The following is a 26205-nucleotide window of genomic DNA, read 5'->3' on the forward strand; positions in this document are numbered from 1 at the left end:
CCATGCACTAGGAACAGGGCTACGGAAAGGTGCTGGAACTGCACATTTCTCCCCTTAACGCCTGCATTTCCTGTAGGTGTAATCCAAATTGTACGGGTAAGTTTACTCCTGCTGTTCTAACACCGTTCTCCCTATCAGGTGATGTGCTCACTTTTATTACACTCTTCACTATTCCCCCCTTGCCCCCAGGAAGTGTGGAAGGCTGTGCCCACATCAGGCAGCAGCCAGAACATACAATGCAGTAACTGCTGCCTACAGACCTAAGAGCAAAGATGGAGCAGGAGGGTGCTGCAGGCTGTTGGCAGGGGGTAAAACAGCTCATCCCCAACCTTCCTTCTAAGCCCCCCACTCCCCCAGCGCAGGGAATACACCACCAGGCTTGGGGTGGTTTGTTTGCTCAATCTCTGATCCAAGCTTTAGTGCAGTTACATCAACCTCTTAAACCACAGGGGCAGGATCTGGTTTTACCTGTCACCGGTTTAATAAGAGCCTTAAGGCAGAGATTGAAGGAAGAGTTTTGCTTTGGCCTAACTCCATCCTGAACAAAACCCATGGCCAGTTCTGCCTGTGGGTCACAGTACTATTTCCCTCTTCACTATAAGCATAGTGCAAACACACTGTAAGTGACTGTGTGCCACCATCAAACCCCAGCAGGCAGATAGGCTTCTGCTGCCTTCTGAGGCTTCAAGCACCATCACTTTTGGTTTAGGTAAAGCACCTCAAAGTGAGGCTCTGCAGAGACCCCATGGGGTTTGGGATCAGGAAATAACACCATTCCTCCATAAACAGGCTCTGCTAACCAAGACCCCTTCTCATTTCCTTTATGCTGCCACCAGGCAGCCTTATGGTGCCAGGATGTTTAAAGAGAGTAGTTTAAATCTGAGTATCAGTGGAAAAAGATCCAAGATCCAATATGCAATCTCATCTCTTATCTGAACATACAGAGGTTCCCCAGCTCTTGTGATACAGACACAATTGTGTGGGTATTAAAAACCACACTCTGCTTCTGCTGTGAGCTGCAGGAGATGGGGTGCATCAGCAGCTTTGTACATCGTTAACAAACCCCATCACTCTAAGGAGGAAACACACTAATTAAGCCAGAAGGCATGAGCAGACAATGCAGAGACCCCCCAAACACAGTGGCACAGCTCATTAACCCTTTTCACAGCAATCCAAGGTGTTCCTTCAATCAGGAAGGACAAAGCACCCCCTGCCCCAACAGCTTAAGTCTTCAGCAGTGGTTAACAACAGGTAACAGGCAGAAACATGATCTTGACTCCCAGTGAACAAAAAGGTGTTGCATTAAGACAGCGGCAGTAAGGACTGCTTTCCTAGTTGGAAAAGGCAACTGTAGCTTTTCTGCTACAAGCTGGGCCTTCTTTTTCAAGGCATGCTGCATTAAATGCTCCTTCCTCTTTCATGTTCTTTGAATGGGTGCATTTTAGATCCCAGCCTACAGGAGAAGGAGCAAGTGAGAAATTATCTGCCAGTAAACTATTTATAATGGAAATAACCTACAAATTGCACAAATTGTTCTAAGTGACCTGGTCACTGGGTTTAGTTGAGGGAGGCCCAAGTTCCAACTTTGCTGGACAAGAATATACCTTATGTTTTAATAACAAAATAGAGCTCAACTTTCACACAAAAGGCCCAACTGATGAGAAAACATCCGAAGCAGAAAGTGAGCTACGGTTACAGTAGGAGTACTTCAGAATTACACACAGGAAAACACATTCTTGCTTTTATTTTGGTGGAACAGAATACAATATCCTTCAGCCCAAACTATTCAAAGCTGGCAATATTACCTTTTTCTTCATGCTGCAAGACTTCAGGAAACAGAACAGGGGACAGGAAGGGTTAGAAGTTTCTATTTAAGGCCGTTAATCCAGCAAGGTATTGAAAAATGTACTCGACTTTAAGCATGAATAGCTGCATTGACTTCAGGAAGATTATTCACACGTAGGTAAATCAGGCAAGTGCTTCCATGGCTTGTTGAATCAAGCCATTAAATGAGAGCTGCTTCAGAGTACAGGTTTACTTGAATGGCTGGCAGAGCTCATTACATGAGCCCGGTTTATTCTTCCAAGGGCTAAACTGCTGTTTCCTCCTCAGCTTTCCTGAAGGTGTAATCTGTTTGCCTCCTCCACTTCACTGTAGCCACAGAAACATATTATTTCCTAAGAAAAAATTGTATGCAACATCTATTATATATAGTGGCTTAGCTCTCCCTTAAATAGGAACAGAAAAGAACAGTACAAAACAATAGTTTCACTTTCTCAACACACAAGAGCATCTTATCGAAAAAAACTAAAATAAAAAAATGGTATCACCACAATATAAACCCCCAAATAATAATAATGAAATGGGAAGAAAGAAAAGGAATTAGCAGAATCCTGCAGACTCTGAAGTCTCTTGTTACTGCATTAAAAAACAACCTTTCCTGGTGAAGCACAATGTTTTGTTTCTCTCTGTTTACAAACCCACTGGACAGGGAACAACAGTGCCCACAACCTACGCTGGAATTAAAAGGGAAAACACCATCATCTGCCTCATCTGCAGTCCAAAAAGAGAATGAACCCAAAAGGGCAGTCAGTGAACTGGTGAGGACACAGTTTCCCTGCAGGTGGCAGAAACTCTTAAGGGGGAGGAGGGGCTCCAAAAGCAGAATTCGAGCTGGAACCGTGTCGGAAAGTTCTATCTCGGAGGCCTGCAAGACATGAACTACTGAAGAAACAGTCAAAAGGTCCCACTGAAAAGCTGTGACAAGCTGTAATGTGCCATTTCAATTACAAGGAAGAGGGGAAATGGTTGGGGTTTTGTTGGGTTTTGTGTTTTTTATTTTGTGTTTTCTTTTTGGCTCATCAATATGATGAGCTTTCACGTCCCAAACCACATTCAGGTAGTTTCCAAGTCTGCTTTTTTCTGTGTGGAATCTACTGATCCAGACCAAAAAACCAAACAAACAGAACAGGGATGCACAGTTCTTAAGTCCTGGAGCCTTCAACACTGCCTGAAAGAACAGCTGGCCTGGGGGATCCAGAGGTGCCTGCAAGATGGTGTTCATAGCAGCCTTGCAAGCAGAGGGGCTCACGTCTGCTATGTGCTGCCAACATTCTGCCCATCACCTTCATCATTAGGACCTGAAACAAAGGAAGTTCTTTGTCATAAGAAATATCTTTTGTTTCTTGGTTTACAACAAGAGACCCTACCTAAGAAGCCCACAGTAGTCTCAGATTTAGGATCTCAAGGACAGATGAGAACCATAGAGGTCCCCTTCTGCCTGCCTTACATCTTCCTTCTCCAGATGGAGTTCTGTCCACTACAGAATTCTATGTTCTTGACTAATCTGATTTATCTCATTTGAGGATCCCACTAGCATCCCAGAGCCTAAAAGCTCAAATTTCCAGCCTCTTTAATCCACCCACTGCTTTTGTTCATACTCATTACTTCTTTCTCCCCCGCAGTGAATCAGGATGGAGGACTGGTCTCTGTCAAAGGCTGGATGTTCCAAGCCATAGGAAAGCAAAGCACAGTAACAAGCCAGAAGCGCATCTCTAATACAGTTACAGAGAGGACACAGAAAGATGTATGGAAACCAGGAAGCTCTGTGATCTTTCTTGCTTACCACTTCCAACTGATCCTGAAGGTGCAATGACGTCATCATCACTGTCCTCCTCGTTTGATTGTGTTACCTCTGGCTCAGGTGCTACATTCTTCACTTCTTGCTCTTGTTCCACTCTACTCCGCAAGGCCAAGATGCGATGGTGCAACGCAGCATACAGCTGCCCCGTGTCTTTAGAGCTCGCCTACATGGGTGTAGAAGCAAGGAAAAGGTGCAAAGAATTATAGAAGGAGAAAACACTGCTTATGGAATCCACACCAGTTCTGCCCAATTTCACCATCCAGTTTTCTAATGGAGGGTTTCCCACACTAGGTCAGAATGGGTTGTGGTAGACACAGGAAGATGCTCAATGGACTGAACTGTGATGGTGAGGGTCTGCTCCTCTCTGCTCAGCACCAACTCTGGCTCACATATGCAGCTGACTGTAGAGAAGCTCTTTACCCAGGAGTCACACAGCTTTTCTGACACCTCCAAAGCTTATGCTAACAAGTTCTTGAATTACAAAGTTTGTCTTGTAAAGAAAAACCAATACTCACTGATATAAGAAAAACTTTAACTCCCTGGTCCTCTGTATCCATGGCAGTGATCCGGATGCTCTTCTCACTGGCTTTATCGATCTGCATCTGAGCCCAGAGCTTGGTATTTAAGATTAACCTGAGACTCCCCTGAGTCCTCATCACTAAAGCCAATGAACAAGATCAGTTAGGTGGAAAAAGACACAACATGAAGCTCAAAACAGCCAAGATGGCTTTCTATTGTGGGACCATTTAAGTGTCTTTACAAAGAACAGCAAGGGAAAGCCCTTAAAACATGAATCATCGCAACTGTGTTAATCAGAAGAACATAGGCTATTAAAAATTAGCAGTCATGTCTAAAAATACTGAGCCCAAAGCCTTACATGTTAATACAGCGTTCAGTGGTTGAATCTGAGCTAATCTCAGGCTAACGCACATTCCTGCCAGTCTGAACTGTACTGCTCTATTCAAAGAGACTTTCCCTGCCACAAGCACCCCGTCCAAAAGGGCAGAGAGCCCAGATCTGAAGAACATTACCATAAATTTCTAGGCAAATATTGTAGTTGCTAAATGGAGCTTGCTTTTATAGAGAAAAAGAAGCAACTGGCACATTTGCTACATTAGGAGAAATATTCCCTTTGGAAAAAACGGTCAAACTGAAACAAGAGAAAAGGTCCAAACTGCTGCTGAGTTTCAGTAGCTAAGACATAACTAAAGTAGATGCTGCTGCACGTCATGGAAACATCCTATGAAAATAGCACTGACTGTCATCCAGTACCTCATTTCCCCTGGTTCCTCTTACCCAGCCGAGACTGTAATGTTCCATCATCTGTTGAGGCCATATCATTGAGTCTCAGAAGTCCTCGACCTCTTTCCACCCAAGACTGGGAGTTTTTATCAAACACAAACAGCTTGCACTGAATCTGTAACAGGAAATCTCTCTGTAGCATAGTGGTCAATTGAAATAATGTAATCCCTATTTAGTCACCTACGGCTGGTTAAAAAGATTCAGATTTCATATTGGAATTTTAGCTGCTATAAGCTGTGTAAAGCAAGGCAGTCATCTTCTCTCTTGCAATCAATTCCTCAAAATAGGCTGACTGGTTTCATAAACTTTTATTAACAGAAGCTGTAGACTCTTAAAGAATACCTGCTTTCAAGAGCAAGCAACAAGAACAATTTCAGATAAGGCACAAACTCTCACAGAGGAAACTTATTGTGATATGAGACTGGTGAAGGGTCAGCAGGCTTACATCAGTCAGTCATTTTCCTACCCAAACCATTCTATGAAAGAAGCTATGATGGATTCGGGAGAGTATGCTTAAGATTTGGATAGCCCAAACACTAACATTTCTTCAGAAAGAGGAAATCAAGAAACAACAAAGCAAGTCTCTGATTAACAAACATCAAAAGGTTGCATTTTAACACAAGAAAATCCATTAGAAATATAGGGGGTGGCTGAGCTGCAGGGAAGCAGGTGGTGTGCATCCATCCAGATGAAACCCCCTAAACTGAAAGCTTCTCAACCTTACCCTTTGCTTACCTGTAACACATTGCTTTCAGCTTCCTCCCCGGTGATCACTTCGACCTTTGCTAACAAACACTTCCTTGCTGTTGCTTTAGTGTAGGCTGCTGCAGACTCTGCCAGGGACTCGGAAATATTATTTGCTGAACAACATTTTGAAAGTTGGAGAAGAATTAGCACGTTTGTGAGAGGGGTAAAGGTCTCGCACAAGTACACCACAATTTGAAGCAATGAAGCACAGAAGACACACGTTAACAGAATAGTAGAGACAGGACTGAAATTGATAGCACAAATTAAAGCTTGGCTTTTAAGCAGAAGACACAAAGGACAGGAGAGGGACATTAGTGACCAAGCTTGTCCCTGCAGACAGTGTTTCAAAACCTTTCCTATCACACAGACATCTGTAGGTGCTCCAGCACTCCCGACACTGCCACCAGCTCTGCAGCTGGGCCCACCCATCTCCAGCACCATTCATGTTCCACTTTTAGTCTTTCTTGGAAGCCGTTCGCTAGAGAAAAGCCAAGCTTTCCAGAAAATCTTGCCAATCTGAAGAGTCCCAACAGTCTAAAATCCAGCAACAGGTCTTTGTTTAAGCAACCCATTTGGTGCACCCAATCAATCTAATGTACATTGAACTCAGACACTCAGTCACTGGAAGGAAGTTTGCACATTTCTTCTGCACTCTGTAGGTCCAAGCACCTGCTCCGTAACTCCCTCTACTTTCATTCTGCTGAAGTTAGTCCCAGTACTGCAGAACAACCACGAAAGAGACAGTGTAGCCTGTACATGTTTAACATCAAAGCCAAAAGGACAAGAGAATCTGTAGCATCCAGCACATCACCTCCCACCCTGAGGGTGTGTCTTTGGTTACAGGAGACAGTAAAGGCAACATAAAAATGTTTTTATAAACTAACAGGACATTTAAACAAGGATTAGCTACCATTCCTAAAATCATATTCCGTTTTTCACCTTTCTCTGGTGTGGCTTCCTGAGAAGAGGATTCAGACCCAGACTCTGTAGCAGCATTCTCCTTATTACTCTCTGTACTACCTTCATTTGATTTTGGTGGACTCTGTTGCAGAAAGAGGAGGGGGTAAACAGAAGGCAGAAAGCATACACTGACTCTGCAGAACAGAGCTAGTGATCAGTCATGAGGGAAGCCCTAGTGTTCATCACCCATACAGCACAAGAACCACCCCACAGATGACATGCTCCCACAGTAACAGCTATCCCACTTCCCCCGCCAAGGAACTGAATGCAGCCTGGCCTGAACACAGTTCAGATTATTCGTCCTTGAACTGAAACCAAATTTCAACCCTCATTGTGAAGTTATGCTCAATAAAGCAAACGAATTTCGGCTACAGTTCAACCTGGTGCATCCCTGGCTGAACTCCCTGCTCAGGGGTTACATGGGGATGAGTACACAGCATTCAGTGTTTCCCTTTTAGACCAGCATAGCAATAAAAACAACAGTAGGAAACAGTGAGGCACTGGAAGCTGTACCTTTGGATAGTACACCATGAAGAGTTTTCTGAATCACACCTCAGTACTGAGGCTGCTGGCCTTGGAATCCCATCACTGAGGGATCATGGAACTGAACTTCTCTCCATTTGGAGGACAGAAAACACTAACCACTCAAACAGTTATGCTGAAGAAACCATTTAAAGCAAACTGTGCCTTAAAGTGCTTGGACTTGAGAGCCTCATGGACTACTAGAAGGCACTCAAGCTCCTCACACCAGTAGAGGCCAGCAGGGAAATCCTGGAGGACACTGCTGCTGCAGCCAGTACTCATAATGAAACCCCCACACTGCTCTCAGAAAAGGGAATCACCTACAAGGGAAAACCACTGAAAGCAAGCCATGCTCCAGTGAGGAGGGTAATTAAAGGTTCTCAAAATCCCCGAGTGAGAATCCAGAACACAGACTCCTCACAGACCTAGAGCATTCCAGTCACTGTGGATACTCACTAGGACTCGCTCACTCATGTTCTGGCCAAAGACAAACTTGTTGCTAGATGCATCTGCACTGTTTGTAGAGTTCTCTACACTGGAGGAAAACAAAAAAACAACAGCAAACAAACCCAACCCCCCCAGCAAAACAGGTTTTAGAAGTCAGGAAATATCCATTTATCTTCTGATAGAATTCCTCAGTAAGTGAGAGAGTGTCACTGGCTTTAAGTACTGGTTGACACAGAAACAGCAGCAAAAATGATTTCAACTTAGTAACACGAGACCATGTCCTGGTTTTACAGAATGAGAATCCTCTCAGAATGATGGCAGATGGTTTTGTCACTGTAAATATCTTCCCTTTAGATATCTAGCTCCACATTAAGCCATGCTGAATGCTGAGGGCTTATTGTTTCATCATACAATGTACTTTTAAACAGTATTTACATGCACAAATGTGAATTACTACAGGGTTTTAGGTGAATTTTCTCAGAAAGAGTAAGAATTAAAACTAAGCCACTTAAAGACAGGAGGGATAAATAATGCCTCTTTCTAGACTATCTCAAATGCTATGCTCACAAAGAAGTTTCACAATCAAATCTCAGCCCTCACATCTTCCTTATAGAATAAGCATCCTCCTCCCATTTGGCATTTTTATGAACAGAGTTTAAATCCCATGCAGGAAGGACAACAGTGGTTGTTTTATTTACAGACTGAGAACACTTCAGTTACTGTTCACAGAATCATGGAACGGTTTGGGCTGGAAGGGACCTTAAAGCTCATCCAGTTCCAACCCCCTTGCCACAGGCAGGGACACCTTCCACTAGAGCAGGTTGAAGCACAGATCTGTACAGGATTCTACTGGTAGGTCCAATTAATTCCATCACTGTTTCTTTCTATTCATTCATGAGAGAACTTCTCTCGTCTTATGCTTGTTAGTTTTCTGAAGAGGCTTTGCTGAGGCTGTGGTCAAGCAAGTGGTGTCACATGCATCTCCCTTGAGGGTTCCCTCACATCTGAAGTTTGCCACCTCATTCTCCAGAAGCCTGGGATCCCACTGACCCAGTGTAAGCCCTGCATCCGAACAGCACAATCACAAATCACCCCGAGCACAGAACAAGTGTCCTCCGGCTTCCCCTGGAGTCTCACCTGGAACTGATGTACTGTAGAAAATAATTTGTTGCAGAAGGTGTGTCTGTCGCGTGAAGGCCGGCGCTGGGCACGTCGGCAGCTTCATCGCTTTCGTCCCCCAGCTAGGAACAGGAGGAGACATTGACAGTCTGAGCTACTGACCACAAACTTCCCAGCTCGTACTTTCCCAAGACAAACTTCCAGCCACAAGCACTGTATAATAAAGCAATATAAGCCTATGACCTGGTATAGCTCTCGCAATGCCAGGAAACCTGTGCAACCCTGTCTTCAACAAGAGGTGCTAAAAATAGAGCTGAATCACTCCATGCAGAGGTTTGAGCCCAGGCTGCCCCGTTTTTCTTATCTCACCTTTTATGTGAACTCTTAGTTTCATGGGAGCAACTCAGGAACACACTTCAACTTAATTCTGACCCAAAAGGTAAGAGAAAACAATAGATTGCATGGAGCTTGTTACCTATGAGCTTCTTATGGTAATGAACATTATTAATTCATTTATTAAATGTCTGGAAAACCAGTTTTACTGAACAGCCTGTTCACAGCTTTTCATTCTGTTTAAATACAGGAAGGTTTTAACCCTTCTATACAGGGTGGCTGCAGAGTACTTCAGAAAGTGCGTAATGCTCATGCCATCAAATGATCTGTTCCACTGCTGCTCATCCTCACTCAAAGACATCAACTCTTAGTCAAGATAACAAACACATGTGTACCTTAACTCTATCTCTTAAGTTTTGCCCAAATACAAACGCTTGCTGTGCATTTAGTTCTGCCTTCTCACAGCTGTCATCATCTGAAGTGTTGTTAGACTCTTTTTTCTGACATTCTCCTGCCTAAAGAAAAGAAATGCAAAGCTTTAGCCTTGAGTTTCTTCCCGCAAAAGCCACGTTATGACATTGTGAGTCACACAGTCATTTCCGATGACAAACCTGTAATAATATCTCCAGAGCTACAAGGCGATTTTTGCTTTTAAAATCCTCTTGTTGTTTAAAATCATCTTCCTTAATGAATCACAGAACAGCTGACGTTCCAGGGGATCTCTAACAATCCCTTGGTCCAAACTGTGCTCAAAGCAGCATCAGTGCTAGGCTGACCGAGACCTCCTACAGCCAAGTCTTAAAAAAATCCCAGGATGTTACCAAGCTTTCCAGTTTGGGAGCCTGGTTCAATGCTCGACTGCACTAAATGACAGAATGGTTTGGGCTGGAAGCAACCTTAAAGCTCCTCCAGTTCCAACCTCCCGGCACGTGCAGCAACACCTTCCACTAGAGCATGTTGCTCTCAAGCAGCAGTAAGATTTTACAGCAAGATTAGACAAAGTCAGAAGGACTATAAGGAAAGAATGACAATAGAAGCTGAAATGGGAAAAATCGGTATGAAAAAAACATCCTAGACTGGATTCAGTAAATCCCTGTTGCATTTAGTAAAGACAAAAATAGTACACTATTAGTATAAAACCTAATATTACACCTAAAACGCACTCCCATGGTACGTATAGAGAAGGAGGCTATCACTGCTGAACTGCACTCATATTCCTAAACAAACAGACCTTGTTCAGAGAATGCTGTTTTGAAGCCTGTCACCTTGAGTGTCCTTCCAGCGCTCCTGCAACTCACCTTGTCTTCAGAGTCAGAGCTCTTCGGTGCAGCATTACTTAGCGATTCTGATGTGGCTGCGGAATCTGCTGGGATATTCACACCATTGGTGCCGCTGCTGAGAACTGCAATAAGGAATGGGAGAATTCTGTAAGTTCTCTGTAAGTCCTACAAGTTTCCTGTAGCCAACAGCATGCTGTCTTCTTAAGGCCATGAAACACTGCAGTGTAAAAGACAGAGCTCCCGTAGTATTTATAAGGACCATGATTCAGCAATTCTTATCTGAATCAGAAGTCCACATGCAGAAACCCAAGTCAGCAAGAAGTCACTTCATCTTGGGAGCCCACTCTTCCAGCCTGTCCAGGCCACCCTGCAGGGTGCCTCTACCTTCCAAAGTGTCCACTTCCCCACTCACTTTGGTGTCATTGGCAAACTTCATCAGGGTACATTTGATCCCATCATCCAGATCACTTATGAAGACATTGAACAGCATCAAACAGAATATCGATCCCTGGGGGACCCCACTGGTGACACCTCCCCAGCTGAAGAAGCTGTTCACCACCACCCACTGGGTGCAGCCTGTCAGCCATTTCCCCACCCACCTCACATCTATGATGTTGCTCTTCTGAAAGGAGAAACCCAGCACAACAGAGACAGATGTTGAGTAAAACAAAGTGCTGCACTAAGGAGATCTGGGGGGTTTTTGCTCTCCCTTTGTGGTACTTTAGAAAGCAAAAGTGTTGTTTACCCATCTGTGAGAAAGCTTTTGGCTGTGGTGCCTGTAATACTGCTGGACGTAGCACACTGCGCTGCTGCTCCTTCGGCTTCTGGCTGGGGAGACCTGCAAGTACAAAGGGTTTTCAAGAGCTATAAAGCTTTAAAGTTGAAAAATTCAGCTTCAGCTCATCTCTCTCATCTCTTCTGTAACTGCTTCCAACAGAGAGCACAGCAGAAAAGCAGGCATTTAAAAAGCTTCCTCCTCCTCCTTTCCCATCTCTCACTCAAAACAGAATTAGTCCCAAGTAGAGAAGACATCTTCCTGGCCTAAAAAAACCTCACTTCAGTGTATATTCTCTACCTTATCCAGGAAAGCAGAGAAGAGAGTTTATGACTAACTCAGAAATACAAGCCAAAATGTAAGAGAAGTGAACAGTACACAAGCAATCCTATTTATGCACTGACACATTATTCAACTACACATTCCAGGTCTCCTCCTCCTAATGAAGAGATTTCCAGGTATTGGTGCAGGGAGTCCAGCACTACTCTAAGGATTGAATCAAAGCACACTAAGCTCCGACACGTTTCAGAAGCACAGTCCTGACCCAAGCCAAAGTCTGGCTGTGTCTGTGCATGTTACACACTGGATATGGACATAACCACTGTGGAGAACAGAAGACTTTTCTGCCTTCCACTTACAGCAGCAGTTTGAGGAAACTCCTAAATACATGAAATGCTTGAACTGGTTTCTCTGTACTGCTGCAGAACAGATTGAACTCACCCGCACTGGGGGCCTGACCATGGATAAGGATTGGGGGCTTCAGCCGGAATCCACTGCTCTTTTCCTCTGGAAGCAAAATGCAAACCCAAAAGGCCACAGCTGTAACACACTACATACACTGCAAGTCACAGTTCTTCGTGTTTTCCCCATTCTAATACCCTACAAGTTCCATAAATATCCACAGTCATTAGGAGATTTCCAAAGAACAAATTCCTGTCTTCCAAAAGAAGTCGGGATTTCCAGGAATCATCACAGCAAATGCACAAAGACAGAAACATGAGTTCCTGCAATAAACCCCCCATCCAAACTGTTTTTTCAGTAGCAACCTGAAACAGATCCTTTTCACACGAGAAATGGAGTGCTTTGTGTGAAGGAATTAGTCAAGGTAATAGAGGTTCTAAGCGAGAATCAAACTGAAGAAAGAACCAACACTATGACTGAACATGACAGCTGCTAATAAGCACTCAACTGCTAATTATCATCAATTCAGTTACACTTAATTGGTAGTATTAATTTCTCATCATTCCATTCGCTTTTACAGTAGGAAGAGAAATGAAATTCCTTTGTTTGCACTCACTACGCTTGAAGCTAAAAGGTAAAAAAAACAATCTCAAGAAATCATATTCATAAACCCACAGCTACTACAAAACAAGTTCCCAAGAACTTACAAGGTGTTATTATAAATGTTTTCTCTTATGGGCATAATGGCTGTGCTCAGCACCTTCCCATCTTACTTATTCTCCTGCCATTGAAGCATAAGATAACAATGTGCTAAACAGGACAAGAAACCTAGGGAGGAGCTTTGGACAAGGGCCTGTAGAGACAGGACAGGGGGAATGGCTTTAATCTGCCAGAGGGGAGACTGAGATGAGCTCTTAGGCAGAAGCTCTTCCCTGGGAGGGTGCTGAGGCGCTGGCACAGGGTGCCCAGAGAAGCTGTGGCTGCCCCATCCCTGGCAGTGCTCAAGGCCAGGTTGGACACAGAGGCTTGGAGCAAGCTGCTCCAGTGGAAGGGGTCCCTGCCCACGGCAGGGGTTGGAGCTGGAGGAGCTTTAAGGCCCCTTCAACCTAAACCAGGCTGGGATTCCATACAGCAATACCACGTTACAGAACAGGAGGGATTAACAAAAGAAGTGGTTCACAGATCAGGGCTGAACATCACCACAGATTATGGTACTTTGGCTCGTGACAGACTGACAGCAGTTTGCTGAGCAAAAGCAGAAAAATGGGGAAGCTCACCTGGTTCCGAGTCAGAGTTGCCTGTAGAGGGTTCACAGAAGCTTGATGGCATAAAAACGTTGTTCTTTGCTACTGCAGTCAAGGAAAAAGAAAGAGGAGCTGTGTACTTTATCTGAATTTTAACTCTGTTCCCAGACACATCAAAGCTGGAACCTGAGAACAGTTTTTCTAGTCATTTGTTTTTTTCTTTCTTCTCAACTAAACCAGTATTACAGGAACATTATTCTTCCCCACTCATGTCAGCAGTCTTATCACTGTCTGCTGTGGCTTAAGCCCCCAGCAGCCATCCATGCGCGCTGACTTCTGTGGTCTGTGTTACCAAATCCAGTAAAGCCCAAAGGAGTTGACAGATACGTTTCATATGAAAACTTACAGCTAGGAATTATTTTATATTTGTAGTTTCAGCTTTTAACCTTTTGCTGTTAAATTGAAGAAATCAACAGAAATCTCTTAGATTTGCTGTGATCAGGTCACTCTCCAACAACTTCATGTGAAAAAAGCTACCTTTTTCTTAGTTACTCTGCTGCCAGGGCAGTCTCAGGTCATGCGTAAGTTGTTTTAGTCTTTTCCTTTTCTCCCATTCCTTTTAAAGGAGAGAGGATTCAAGACATTTCCTACCTGGCTGATGCAAGAGAGAATGATCACTGCCTGTGGTGTTTACAGGCAGCAGCACAATTGCTGGGAAGGCCAGGGGTGAATTCTTGCAGTTCACACACTGGGAATGGTAATGCTTGATATTTGTATTCACTCACAGGAATGTTCTGCAGAATTTATGCTTCTCTTCACAGACACTTTCAAGTGGCAAGAACTGTTTTAGTTAAGAGATGTCAGTGCTTGGGGCATGTCTGGAGAATCCCCTACTTTGTTTCCATCATCTTAGCTGAAATCATGGGTTGGAAAGGACTTTAAGGCTCATCCAGTTCCAACTCCTTGCCACAGGCAGGGACATCTTCCCCCACAACTTCCATAAAGGTTTATTTGAATATTGCTGTCAGCATTCAATGGCCTTTGTTTGCAGAAAATCTTTCACTGTCCAAACCTCTTCAATTTTTGGTGGGGGTTATAGTTCTCACAAGGGTGGGGAAATTTTTCTTACAGGAACCTGCATCATGTTTTAAGGCAGACCATCATGAAAAGAGGGAAGATGGAATTAAAGGGAAGAAGCAAGTGAGAAAAAATAATCTAGAACTTAAATACAAAAGGCAAGTGCTGCATCTTCTGGTATAACAGCGTTCTGAGATGACTTTCCTTTCTCATTTCATCATGCTTAACCTTCTTCCAGAGCCTCAAAAAAAACAAACAAGCTGATAAATCCTGTCATACTTGACTTCATGCAAGATGATCTGCTGGAGACAAAACCTCCCAATGACATATATGGGAAGGAAACCCATATATAGCATATATAATATTGTAGCAACATTTACCTGACTGAGAAGGAGGGAACTGAGTTAAGGACGACGTTCTCTCCCGCTTTACAGGTGGACAGTAGCTCCCATCCTCTCGATCAGATTCTGCAGGATAAAGGCAATTAGAGGAAAACGCACAAAATCCTGGAGAGTCATTTTGTGGGATTTAATCTTACAAACAAGTCTCTTACCATCCCCATCTTCTGGGCTTGATCCATCTGCTGATCTCTGAAATCAGATGACAGTGATAAAACAAAGTCACACAATGAACATCTCAATCTCTCTGGATCCATCTGAATGTTTTAATCATCACTTTGAAGGGGTTTTCATTCCTGGCAATGCATTGCTCCCAGATTACACAGAAGCATCTTGAGTTTCACTCAAAATACTATTAAGTAAGATTTACAAATAAGATATCTGAAAATCTATACCCAAGCACTAACGTCTCCAGAGACTACTGCAACCATTATCACAGTCACAGCATCTAGATATTGAAAACCTCGAAGTGACAATGCTCAAATTCAGGTCAAGTTTAAAACCACCACAGAAGTTCCAAGCTCCTCATGAATGTGCCTTTTAGTTGGAAGTTCATTCCAAAGCACTCTCTGATCAATGTAACTGGCTTGAGCTCCTTCAAGCAAAGGAGGAAGCCCTTTCCCAGTGCACTCTATAAACCAACTATGGTAGTTTTACAGGAAGGAGTCTCCCAGCATGTTCCACAGTGCCAGAAACAAACCAAGAAGCATCACCAACTATCACAACATTCAACAAGTCTTCAAGTACAGGTTTCACATCTTTTCTAATGGTCCTGATCTTTTCTTCCTCCCCGATACACTTTCCCTTGCTCCTGCAACATATAATCCCATGATGGATTCCTTTCACGATGGGATGTGACCAGGGCACCATCAGCACCTTCATCTTGTTGTGAAACCTCCTGACACAACTGGATCCTGTCCCTAGTCCAACACTACCCCATTACCCCAACACTACTACATGAACAGAAGAGTACAGAGAACTCACCAGCATCCTCCCTTTGAAACTTGGCATGGGGAACAAACAGCTCTGGAACAGGGAATGCCACCCTCACAGGGAACAGCTTCTCCCTCAGAGCCCATCTCAGTCTCCCCTCTGGCAGGTTAAAGCCATTCCCCTTGGCCTGTCCCTACAGGCCCCTCTCCAAAGCCCCACTCCAGCATCCTGCTATACACCCACTTTTGACTCAGAGCAGCTCTTAACCTCAGCAAACACGCCACTTACACCTAAAGTTTAGAATTAACACTTGCTGTGTCTCCTGTGATGACAGCCCTTGGGGAGTCACAAACAAACTGCATTTCTACTAACTGGCATGGCAGCTACCTCAACAGCAGACCCAAGGTGACAGAACAAATCAAAGAGAAATCCATATCAACAGCTCCTTACCTTCTGTGCTTTATCCTTCTGAAATACAAAGACAGGTGGAGCAATGGCAGGTTTTTCTGTAAAAAAGAGAAATCAATGTTTTTTTTCCAACCACATTAACTACTGACCAATATGAAAACATTCTGTTCCAAGATGGTTTTACCAGCAATGAACCCCTCAAGCAGTTACATCTCAGTTACCCAAATTGTTTCCCCCGGTTCCTGGTAACACATAATTAAAGGACTTGTTCTTCAAACGCTCCTTTTTCCTTCTGAAGATCAATACAAGTGATACCCAAAAGCTCTTCGCCTTTTGCCTCCAGATCTGTTTCAAACCAGTACTTTGACCAAACAAGAGCACATTGGGAGGAAAAGCCCTTTGCAGCAGTAGTTACTGAACACATGTCAACTTTGCAGGCAAAGGTTTTCTCCTTCCCCGCCACAAAGCATTAATGCAAAGGGAGTTTTGCTGTACACACCCACATAGCCCTTTCTTAAAGGTCACCTAAATCTGACACTTGATTCCATTTGCATTTCATTACCATTGAAGCCTTTAGAAAGGTCCTAAATCTTCAACATTTGCACATCTAAAATTTAAACCGAATATCCCATGCATATTATTACAGAAGAACCAGTCTTTTCTACATCATTTAAGTTCATGTCTGCTTCCCCCTTGAAGTATCAACTCAACTGGTAGCAGGACACTAAGTAAACACATCAACATTTAGGCTTCAAGAACAGAAAGAATTTCTAGAATCAGAGAATCAATCATGTGGAGAAGAGCTTCAAGATCATCCCCAGCACTGCCAAGGCCACCACTGCCCCATGGCACTGAGGCCTCGTCTCCATGGTGTGTGAACACTTGCAGGGATGGTGACTGCAGCCCTGCCCTGGGCAGCCTGTTCCAATGCCTGAGCACCCTTGGGGAAGGAATTGTTCCTCCTCTCCATCTAAACCTGCCCTGGTGCAGCTTGAGGCCGTTTCCTCTTGTCCTACTACTTGCTTCTTGGAAGAGACCAACCCCACATCACTACAAAGAATGGGTTTTTGTTTTCTGTTGTTCTTAAGGACCTCAGAACAAGGCTAGTTTCTTTGCAGAAGTTCCACCTTTTCCGCAATTCAGTCTTACAAACCGGGAATTTCAGAAAATTAACATTTTAAAAGCTTTCAGAACTTGAAAAGCCACCAGAAAAAGGAAAGAAGAATGAAAGAATTGAAACAAGTGGGTGCCATGGTAAAAATGACAGGTTCCAAGAGCTTTGCATTAGTAGGGTGAAAGGACACAGGCCGAACAAACCCAGATTCCAAGGCCAGAAGGTTTGCTGCAGTAATCAGTAAGAGTCTAAGCAAGTCTCACTTGCATAAGCAGACAAGAAAAGCCAATGTTGAAATGTGCTCAGCAAAACCAACCTGCACAAACTACTGAAACCTCTTTCTAGGTACCTGTGCCAAAGAACAATGAGCTTCACACCTCACAACAAAGTAGGACTGAGGCAGCACTGGTGTACAAAGCAATCAAGATTAAGGAATACAGAGATTCCTTTCAACCAGCCTTGGTTTGCAAAAATGCCCATTTAGCTATCTAACACTTCAAACAAAAGATCAATATGAAGCAGAACATCAAAGAATCACCAGTACCAGAAGGGTCACTTCACAGATGTGAATGAAAATACCCGGACACAAGGAAATAAAACATTCACCTCAGTACTGGAAAAATAGGTTGATGTGTTTAAGAATGAGGAGAAAACAATCCAAGCCACCTGAGAATATCACTGCTTCAGAGAGGTGAGGAGAAAAACTATGGAGTCCACTGACTTTTAGGGGAACGATGCCAGGAAATAAATGTACCTGCACCGGTATTCAAAGAACAGACACCTTCAAAATTGGACTGGAGGACAGAAACTCAACACAAGACATGGCAGCCAGTACTATCAGGATGGGCAGAAGAGGCCATAGCTCAGAAGCAAGCTGATCGTGCTCGATCCTGTGAAAGCTTGTATCACTCTACTGGAAGAAGGAAGGGATGAAGATGACAAGTGGACGGAGATGTGAGCACAAACTAAAGAGATTAGCAAGTGAGGGAAGTCACTGGGGTCAGGAAAGGATCTGAAGAGAAAAAAAGAAAGAGAAAAAGGAAGATTAGATGAAAGAGTAGAGCTCCCCCCTGCAGCCTACGCAATGCTGCAGCAGTACAGAGACAGGGGTAGGAACACACAAGTCAGTAGCAAAAGATGCAATAAACATTGCTAACTTGGAATTCACTGTTGAGCTTAATGTTTCCCACTAGAACCGGGAGGTTAAGCAAGAGGCTTGCACAACTTAAGACAGCTATTCCCAAACTCGTGGATCTGAACGAACACAGTAAACCCTGAAAGCTTACTGTAAGGTTATTGTAACAACAGCAGGGAAATACTGCCCTTAAGTTTCTCACAAGCAGTCATTACACATTTGACTGTTTACTACCATTCCTGACACCACTCATCATGCCTCTTCGGGCACTGTCAGCTCATCTTGAGCTTGGGAGCCCAAGACACGCTGCAACACAGGACTTGTGAAGTAACTTCAGTGTAATTACGTGCCAGGTGCTTGCAGACATCATCTTCAAACGCTACACCTGTAACAGACACTTGCTTCCTGTTGTTTAATGTTAATATCAGAACTGTAATTGCCACTGTTGCAGAGCTCAAATGGAAGGAGCCGTCTTAAAGAAGGGGCCTCACACACTTTCATTCGCCTCCTTCCAGCATTTCCTCTCTTTCAGTAGCTGAGAAAAGGGATGAGAAACAGACAGCTGGGGCAAACTTGGGTTTGCAGAGACTTTGAAGAAAGTTCATCATTCTCAAATGCAAACTGTTGATGCCTACTGTCACCTACACATCATTCTATATGCCTAGAAGCACACCCAAATCTTACAATAGCACAGCCCATGCATTCCTATCCCTCTTCAGAGAGAGGTTAAACCAGTATTTCTTTACTTCGGGGTTTTCAGCTAAAACACACATATAAATGTACCTCCCTTAGTTTTACGTAACCACCCCTATTATGCCCTTAGCCAGAAGGAGGATTAACACGACTGGAAGTTAAGGAAATATTTACAACAGGCCTAAAACCATGGGCAACGACCCCAAATGCAAGCGGACGAACCGGGACACCAAGCGGCTCAGGACCGCCCCAGGGCCACACGCGCGGCGCTCGCTGCCCCGCTCCGCAGCGCCCGGGGCACGGACACGCTCGGGGACCCGCCGCCAACCGCCGCCCCCCCCCCCGGCGGGAGGCACCCGCAGCGCGGCCCCGGGCCGCCACCACCCCGGACCCCCGCGGGCACCCGGCGCGGCGGGGAGCGCGGCGGCCCGGCCGGCAGCTCCCTTTGTCCGGCCGCTCGCCCCACCGGGGCCGGGGCACGACAGAGGCCGCAGGGAGGGAACGCTGCCGAGGGCGGGCGCACGCCCGGCCGCGCCTCAGAGAGCGGGTGGCGGGGTCGGGCAGGGGTCGGGCTGCGGCCGGGAGCGGCGGCAGAGCCGGGCCGGAGCGTCCCCGCTGCGCAGCGCCGGTGCCCGCCTACCTTCGTTCGCCAGGTCCGCCATTTTACTTCCTCAATCCCGCCCACAATGCACCGCGCGGCCGGACGCTTCCACTCACCGCGGGCCGGGCCGGGCCGGGCCGCGCTGCGCAGGCGTCGATTTGTGGCTGCTCGAGGGGGCTTCGCGCATGCGTGTGGGGTCGGCCCGGCCCGGCCCGGCCCCCGTGCGGCCCGGCCCGGTCCCGGTGCGAGCGGGGCTGCTCGGTCCCGGCGGGGCGCAGGCTCCTGGAGCAGCGGTGCCGTTGCCTCCTATGGCTCCTGCGGCCCCTTCCTGCCGTAAACAAACGCCGCTATTACACATGGGACGGGGCCCTGCGCAAGTCGTGCCCAGATCCCTGGCGTGGCGTATCGTACCGTACCGAACCGAACCGTACCGTACCGAACCGTACCGAACCGTACCGTACCGAACCGAACCGAACCGAACCGTACCGAACCGTACCGAACCGTACCGTACCGAACCGAACCGTACCGTACCGAACCGTACTGAACCGAACCGTACTGAACCGTACCGAACTGTACTGAACCGTACCGAACTGTACCGAACCGTACCGAACCGAACCGTACCGAACCGTACTGAACCGTACCGAACCGTACCGAACTGTACCGAACCGTACCGTACCGAACCGTACAGTACCGTACCGTACCCACACACACATACACAGGACCATGGCAGGCCTTGGGTGTGAGCAGGAACCCGGCCTGTCTGAAGCTAAGAATGGGAAAGGGGTTTGGAAAGTTGTTGTTTGCCTCAAACAAGCCGCAGCTCCCGCAGGCTGCTGAGCCCATTGACTTCCATGGGCATTCGGCATCTACAGTTTGGAGTGGATTCAAGATTCAGAGGGACACGGCAGAGAAGAACATGCAAGGCAGTTAGTAATGATTAATGTTAATTGGTGTTTGGTCTGAATACAGGGTGCCTGCACGCAAAGGCAGATACATCACCTGTGAGGAGCCTGGCCATGAACTCTGCTGAGCACCACTGCAACTGTGCCCTGAAGAGGGTTCTGGTCTCTGGTTTCTGTCTGTCAAACACCAACTCACACGGCAGCCTTTGCCCCGCCGTGGGGAGCAGCGGTCTGCTCTGTAGGAGCAGGGGTGAGCAGCGGTCTGCTCTGCAGGGACAGGGGTGAGCGGGCAGGAACAGGGGTGAGCGGCGGTCTGCTCTGCAGGAACAGGGGTGAGCGGCGGTCTGCTCTGCAGGAACAGGGGTGAGCGGAGGTCTGCTCTGCAGGAACAGGGGTGAGCGGAGGTCTGCTCTGCAGGAACAGGGGTGAGTGGGCAGGAACAGGGGTGAGCAGTGGTCTGCTCTGCAGGAACGGGTGAGCAGCGGTCTGCTCTGCAGGAACAGGGGTGAGCAGCGGTCTGCTCTGCAGGAACGGGTGAGCAGCGGTCTGCTCTGCAGGAACAGGGGGTATCGTGGTGGGAAAGCCAGAGCTGCGCCCAGAGACTGAATACAGCTTTGCAGACACTAAATGCAACTTCTGACAACAGCAGCCAAGAGCACGCCCGGCGAGCACCTAAGAGAGGAGGAGGCCTGGGGTCTCAGCGCAGGTACTGGAGGCTGAGGGCAGGCAGGGCAGAAGGTGAGCAGGAAGGAGCTGATGGAGGGCACCAGCGCTGCTCTGTCAGAAGCAGCCCCAGGCAGCGCTGCTGGAGCTGGGCTCATTGGGCTGCAGCATCTCTGCTTTTATCCCAGCTGACTTCCAGCTGATTTTATCGTCTCCTCCAGTCATGGCCTTCCACTTCCAGCAGCTCTGTCGGATGTTGTCACTTTGAGCATGGCCACTGGTGCTCACAGAGCTGGGCACCAGTGCTGGCAGCTGGGTGCTGTCCAGATGGCAGCCTGAGTCCATGTGTGGCTTTGGACCTTGTCAGTGCCTCTTTCCTAGACACCTGGATCACATTTGGTGCAGAGAATTGCACGGCAAACATTGTCCTTAATCACAGGAGAACCATCATTTGCGGGCATAGACATCGTGGCTGACTTAGCTCCAGTTCTGATGGAATTAAGTTCCTGTCCTGAAGTAGCCATGTCCTACAAACTGAGCCAAACACTGCTGTTGAAAAGGTGTGAGAGTAATTACCCATTATGTGAGTACCTAAAAAACAATAATTACATTTTTAATTGAAGCCCTTGTTCTGCTACAGATACCCACTATGGAAAATTTCCCTTCTGAGCATTAAAGCCTGTTAAACCTCTGAGAAACTGTGAACATGCTTTTGCCATGGGAATGGCAGGCAACATAATTATAGGAATTCCTGTGCTGTGCTTCTCCAATGAATACGTGGTCCTGGTGTGGTGGCAGAGTGACCAAGGGAAGGGATTTAACAAGAGCGTACCTCAGAAAGTTGCACTCATTAGACCTGCAGAGCCAGCAGGTCACAGTGTGTTCTCTATTCATGATCTAATTAGAGCCCATTCTTCTCCAGGATCATTAACATAAGAGAGAAAAATTAACAGCTTTGGAGGCCACATTCTGGTTTCATTTACCTTCAAGTAAGTCTGTAAGGATGCCAGGGTAAATGTGATTCTTCACTTGATTATTACAAGAAAAAGTAAACTCCACCCCCCCCCAACTTTACAGTTCCTGTGACTTTTAGCAATTAATTAACAAGAGTTTTCAGTACCCTGTGAGCTTGTCAACTTGCTGATATAACGAGAATCTATTTTGGGCGTGTGCCATTAAGATACTATAAATGCCATACTTTCTGATTAGTACTATTGTTAGGTCAGCATTTCTAAAGGGACGTGGCCTAAAAGTCTCCGTGACTTTGACAAATTCCATGGCTGAGCTCTCAAAACCACACAAAACCCCCACCCTTTGGAAGGCTTCCTGCTCCGGAGACCTTGCAGTTGGGATGAGCTCGGACCGTGGTGGGTTTACTCAGTGTTGTGGTCCAGGACGTGGCAGTGATAACATCACCTGGCATTTTGACCCCTAGCTGTGAGCGTTCAGCAGCAGGCTAAGAAACAGAGGCTCTAGAGTGAGCACAGCAGCACAGGTAATGGATCTCATTTCCAACACTGATGTAACAAACCGCCCAGCTGAGAAACTCTGGAATTCGAATGACTTCCCGCTGGCACACGGCCCTGCTTGTCCAGGGAGCGCTTACGGGTCAGCTCAGAAGAGCAGCTCTCGCATAGCCGTCTGTGGCGGCTGCGGTGTGGTCACCAGCACCCACTAGATGGGGGTCTAGGATCACAAGAAGGAGCACAAGAGGGAGGCTTCCGAGGCCCGGGTGTTGCTTTCCATGGTGGGCTGAAGGCATGTGCTAAAACACAGGAGCTGTGGGCACAGTCCTAAACGTGCTGGGGTGGGGACCGCTGAAGCTGCTTTGCTTGTGACCTGCCAGAGGGGAGATGGAGATGAGCTCTTAGGCAGTGTTTTCTTCTGTTGGGCGCCACCTTGGATTAAAGCAAGGTCAGTGACTACCATGCACTCACACTAGTGCCAGGGTGGATGACACGAGTTTTCAGTTCATGTGGGGAAGGCAACAGTCTCTGTACAACAAAAGGAGTTTCCTGAAAGATGGAAGCATGGACTTTGATGGAAACAGATCCAAAGGGAACACACTTCTGCTGTTCTTTTTTAAACAGACCCAAACCCAAAACTAAACCCAAAATCAAACAAGTTTAAGAGCTTTTAAAGTTCAATATAAAGCTGGCGAAAGCTTTGCAAGTCACTGGGTTTCACAGCAATACTCTCTACAAATCCAGTATCGGTCTCCAGCAGTCGCACATTTCCTGTTTTAATAAAGTGAGCCTCTTTCACAAAGGGCGTTTGGGTCGTTGTTGCCATCCTGCTGATGAGAAGTGAGTGGGCTTTCCTTTCGCCTCACTGGTCTGTGGAAACTGGTTGCTGCGAACGAGCTGTGATTCTATGGTCTACAAGCACCACACAATGTAGCATCACCCGAGTGGTCTGGGAGTGCATCTGCAGGGTGCCCCCCAGCACCCTGCAAGAACAAGCCCATGCTGAGCAGCTCTGCAGTTGGATCAGCTTGGGCCAGCAGACACGGCAGCAAGCACATGTCCTCACCATCCCTGTGCTGCAGGTCACAACTGCAGTGTTCAGTGCTCAGCTACGGAGCCTTTCCCAGGAGCCCCAGTGCATGAATGTGTGCTCTGAGAGGTCCCTCCTGTATTTTGACTTTGCAGCTGGTTCATTATTAATAGCAGACACTATTACTCTCAGTTAGGGTCACTTTTATCCCCAGGACAAGCTGTTTCCCTCAGCTCTGGCCCTTGCAAGACCTGGCTCCATCCGGCTTCTCCCCTCCATCAGCCTGCCATTCATAGAGCCACAGACTGGGTTGGCTTGGAAGGGATCTTAAAGATCATCCAGTTCCACCCCCCTGCCATTGCCCAACATCTCCCAGCAGGCAGTGAGCGGGGCTGAGCCCTGCCAGCCCCTGGCTCCTGCTCTGCTGCTATCTGTGCAGCAGAGATACCCGTGCAGCACCACAGCTCAGCCTGGCCCTGGCCTGTGGCTGCCTGCTCCTCTCCCAAGGATTTGTTTTCCATCTTCCTAAGCTTGGTGCTCGGCTTTCCTCTGCAGCTGCGGGGCTCTGCAGATGCTGGTGTTCCACCTGAGAAGGCAGAGTTGGGCTCCTGAACCAGCCTGGGCCCCCGCGGCCTCCAGAACCCTCCACAGGCTTTGCTCCACGTCTACAGTGTGAAGGTACGGGGAGAACCCTGTAAAGGTAATACTGAGATTGCTGCTCAGTTTTGTGTGAAGACTTGATTATTCTCACAGGAGATCCCAAATGCAGGCAGAACTCCTGATCCGGAGGAGCATGAAAGCTGCTGAGGGACTTGCAAAGACCAGGAAATGCTCTTTCTTATTTTGGTTTTCAGAGATTTTGTGCCATTTCCCACTGGTGATATTGGAATAGGTGATGAGGGCATGGGGTAGATCTAATGTAATTTGTTCTTACAAAGTTGGTACAAATACAGGGTTTGTGAGCAGAAGCTCCCACAGTCCTGACCTTCAAGAAGCAGCTTTGCCTTTGGGTGTCACCTAAATGAAGGCAGGATCTGGACTGTGTCCCATCACTCCATGTAGTCCCTCACATTTCGTACCACAGCTCTCAAGATACATAGTTTAACCAGAACTCAGGAGTTCATTTTTGTGCTGGATGCCTGGAAATGTTGGTCAGACTGAGCAAGAGTCATTTCTTGAAGTATCAGTGTCTCTTCTGTGGTTTAGATGATGTGACCTGGAAAGTGCAAACACACCTCCCCTATCAGCTCTTTTCTGAGGTTTAAACATGTGGATGCATCTAAAAGCCTGTCTAAGGGGAAGCACATCATGGAACTGAAGCCTTATTAAATAGCCTTGTTACTGAATTCCTAAGGAAAACTCTTCAAGAGTGCCTGTTGTCAGCACCAAGAGGGTGTTACTGCTGCAAGGTGAATGTTTGGTCCCTTGGCTGATTGTGGAGCTGCTCACTTTCCATGTGCCTCCCATGCTAAGGAGAAGCAGGATGCCTTGTGGCCATCAGTGAGACACTCCACGTTTTAGGAGTGTTAGGGGCAAAAGTCAGAATGATGATTTTTTTGCTGCTTAAATCCAATTTTCTGCATTATTTCATTGCAAGGAAACCAGCAGTAGAACATTCCAAGTGTGAAGCTGAGTTTCCAGGGTTTACAGCTGTGTAATTCCCATGGGATTTACACACACAGTTGTCTGCTGGTGACCCGAGTGACATTGCAGCACGAGCCTTTCTGCCCATGCCGACACTCAGCAGCTTTCCTCACCCCTAACAGGGGATTAAGCAAACCCCCAGTGAGCGCTGCTGCAAAGTCAGAAGCAAAGAGCGTGTGCATGGGTGGGAATGAGGGACAAATGTGCAAAGATAAAGCAGAGGGAGAGCTGGGGGCTGGCATCAAAGCTTTCAGCTCCTCAGCCAGTCGAATTCCATCAGTACCAAAAGTTACCTTATCGTTCCTGCTTTGATAGTCTTGAAGTGAGAGACTGTGAGTTCTAAGTTGTTGGACCAATTTCACACAAGGGAGGACGTTTGCAGTTAATCTGGGATAAGGAGAGCATCTGCAGAGCTGATCACTTACCAGTGGAACAGGTTTCTTTGTGTCATCTTGGCCAGAGCTAGGGGAGAGACCAATTCTGCTGGTCCCCATTGTGGACCCTCACCCTTCGTGTCACTGCTGACTGTCAGCAGCGCTAAAATAACCACGGAGCAGAGCAGAGGCGGCAGGATGCTGTTCCAGCGCTGCTCCTATCGCAGTGCTGAAAGGGGGCTGAGCAGATAGTGCAGCTTTCCTGGCAGAGGCGCCGCAATTCACAGGAGCAGGAGCCTGGCGCGCAGATGAGCTCCCCTCTGGCAAGGTTCACTGCCCCAGGGCTTCGGCAGAGTCCGCGGCGAGGAGGAGGAGTGGAATTTTCCAGCTGCTGAAGTCAGAGTGCGGGAGCCGCGCTCCCGCCTGCCCACCCGCTGCTTGTGGATGCCCGCGTAGCTGCAGGCTATGAACTGTGTGAGATCTCTCAGGGGCTTCTCCTAGGTCAGGAACAATCACTGCAAAAGTAGATCAGAGCTCACAGAGGAGGTGGCCTCATAAGCTGGGAACGTGCCTTCCCTTCGGCTCAGTTTCTCTAATGAGCTGTGAGACAGCTTGCCTTGCCTCTGTTGACAGCACGCAGCCAGCACCACTCCAAGCTGCTCTGTGCAAGGACTTGGGCCCCATGTGCCTGCCTGAGCTCAGCCCAACACCCAC

General features: G+C 46.8%; 1 protein-coding gene across 5 annotated transcripts; it reads right to left on the minus strand.

Moving 5' to 3' along the window:
- Positions 1–1714: 1714 nt before the first annotated feature.
- On the minus strand, positions 1715–19550 carry RANBP3 (RAN binding protein 3). Of its 5 annotated transcripts, XM_062634347.1 has the most exons (17): positions 19452–19550; positions 15912–15967; positions 14684–14720; positions 14511–14597; positions 13087–13158; positions 11849–11914; positions 11099–11191; positions 10372–10475; positions 9469–9588; positions 8759–8862; positions 7631–7709; positions 6632–6734; positions 5681–5805; positions 4940–5060; positions 4159–4301; positions 3626–3806; positions 1715–3140 (listed from the first exon to the last, which is right to left on the minus strand). In XM_062634347.1, the coding sequence occupies exons 1-17, from the start codon at positions 19471–19473 to the stop codon at positions 3097–3099; spliced, it is 1557 nt and encodes a 518-aa protein (XP_062490331.1). In that variant the 5' UTR covers positions 19474–19550; the 3' UTR covers positions 1715–3096. The 5 variants fall into 5 exon arrangements, with proteins under 5 accessions (XP_062490331.1, XP_062490333.1, XP_062490332.1 ...); XM_062634349.1 differs by lacking the exon at positions 13087–13158 and having other exon boundaries at positions 19452–19544; XM_062634348.1 differs by lacking the exon at positions 11849–11914 and having other exon boundaries at positions 19452–19544.
- Between the last annotated feature and the right edge of the window lie 6655 nt (positions 19551–26205).

This window comes from Pezoporus occidentalis, unplaced genomic scaffold, assembly GCF_034315485.1.
Source record: "Pezoporus occidentalis ecotype Australia unplaced genomic scaffold, CSIRO_AGI_Poc_V1 ctg423, whole genome shotgun sequence".
Classification (NCBI taxonomy): Eukaryota; Metazoa; Chordata; class Aves; order Psittaciformes; family Psittacidae; genus Pezoporus; species Pezoporus occidentalis.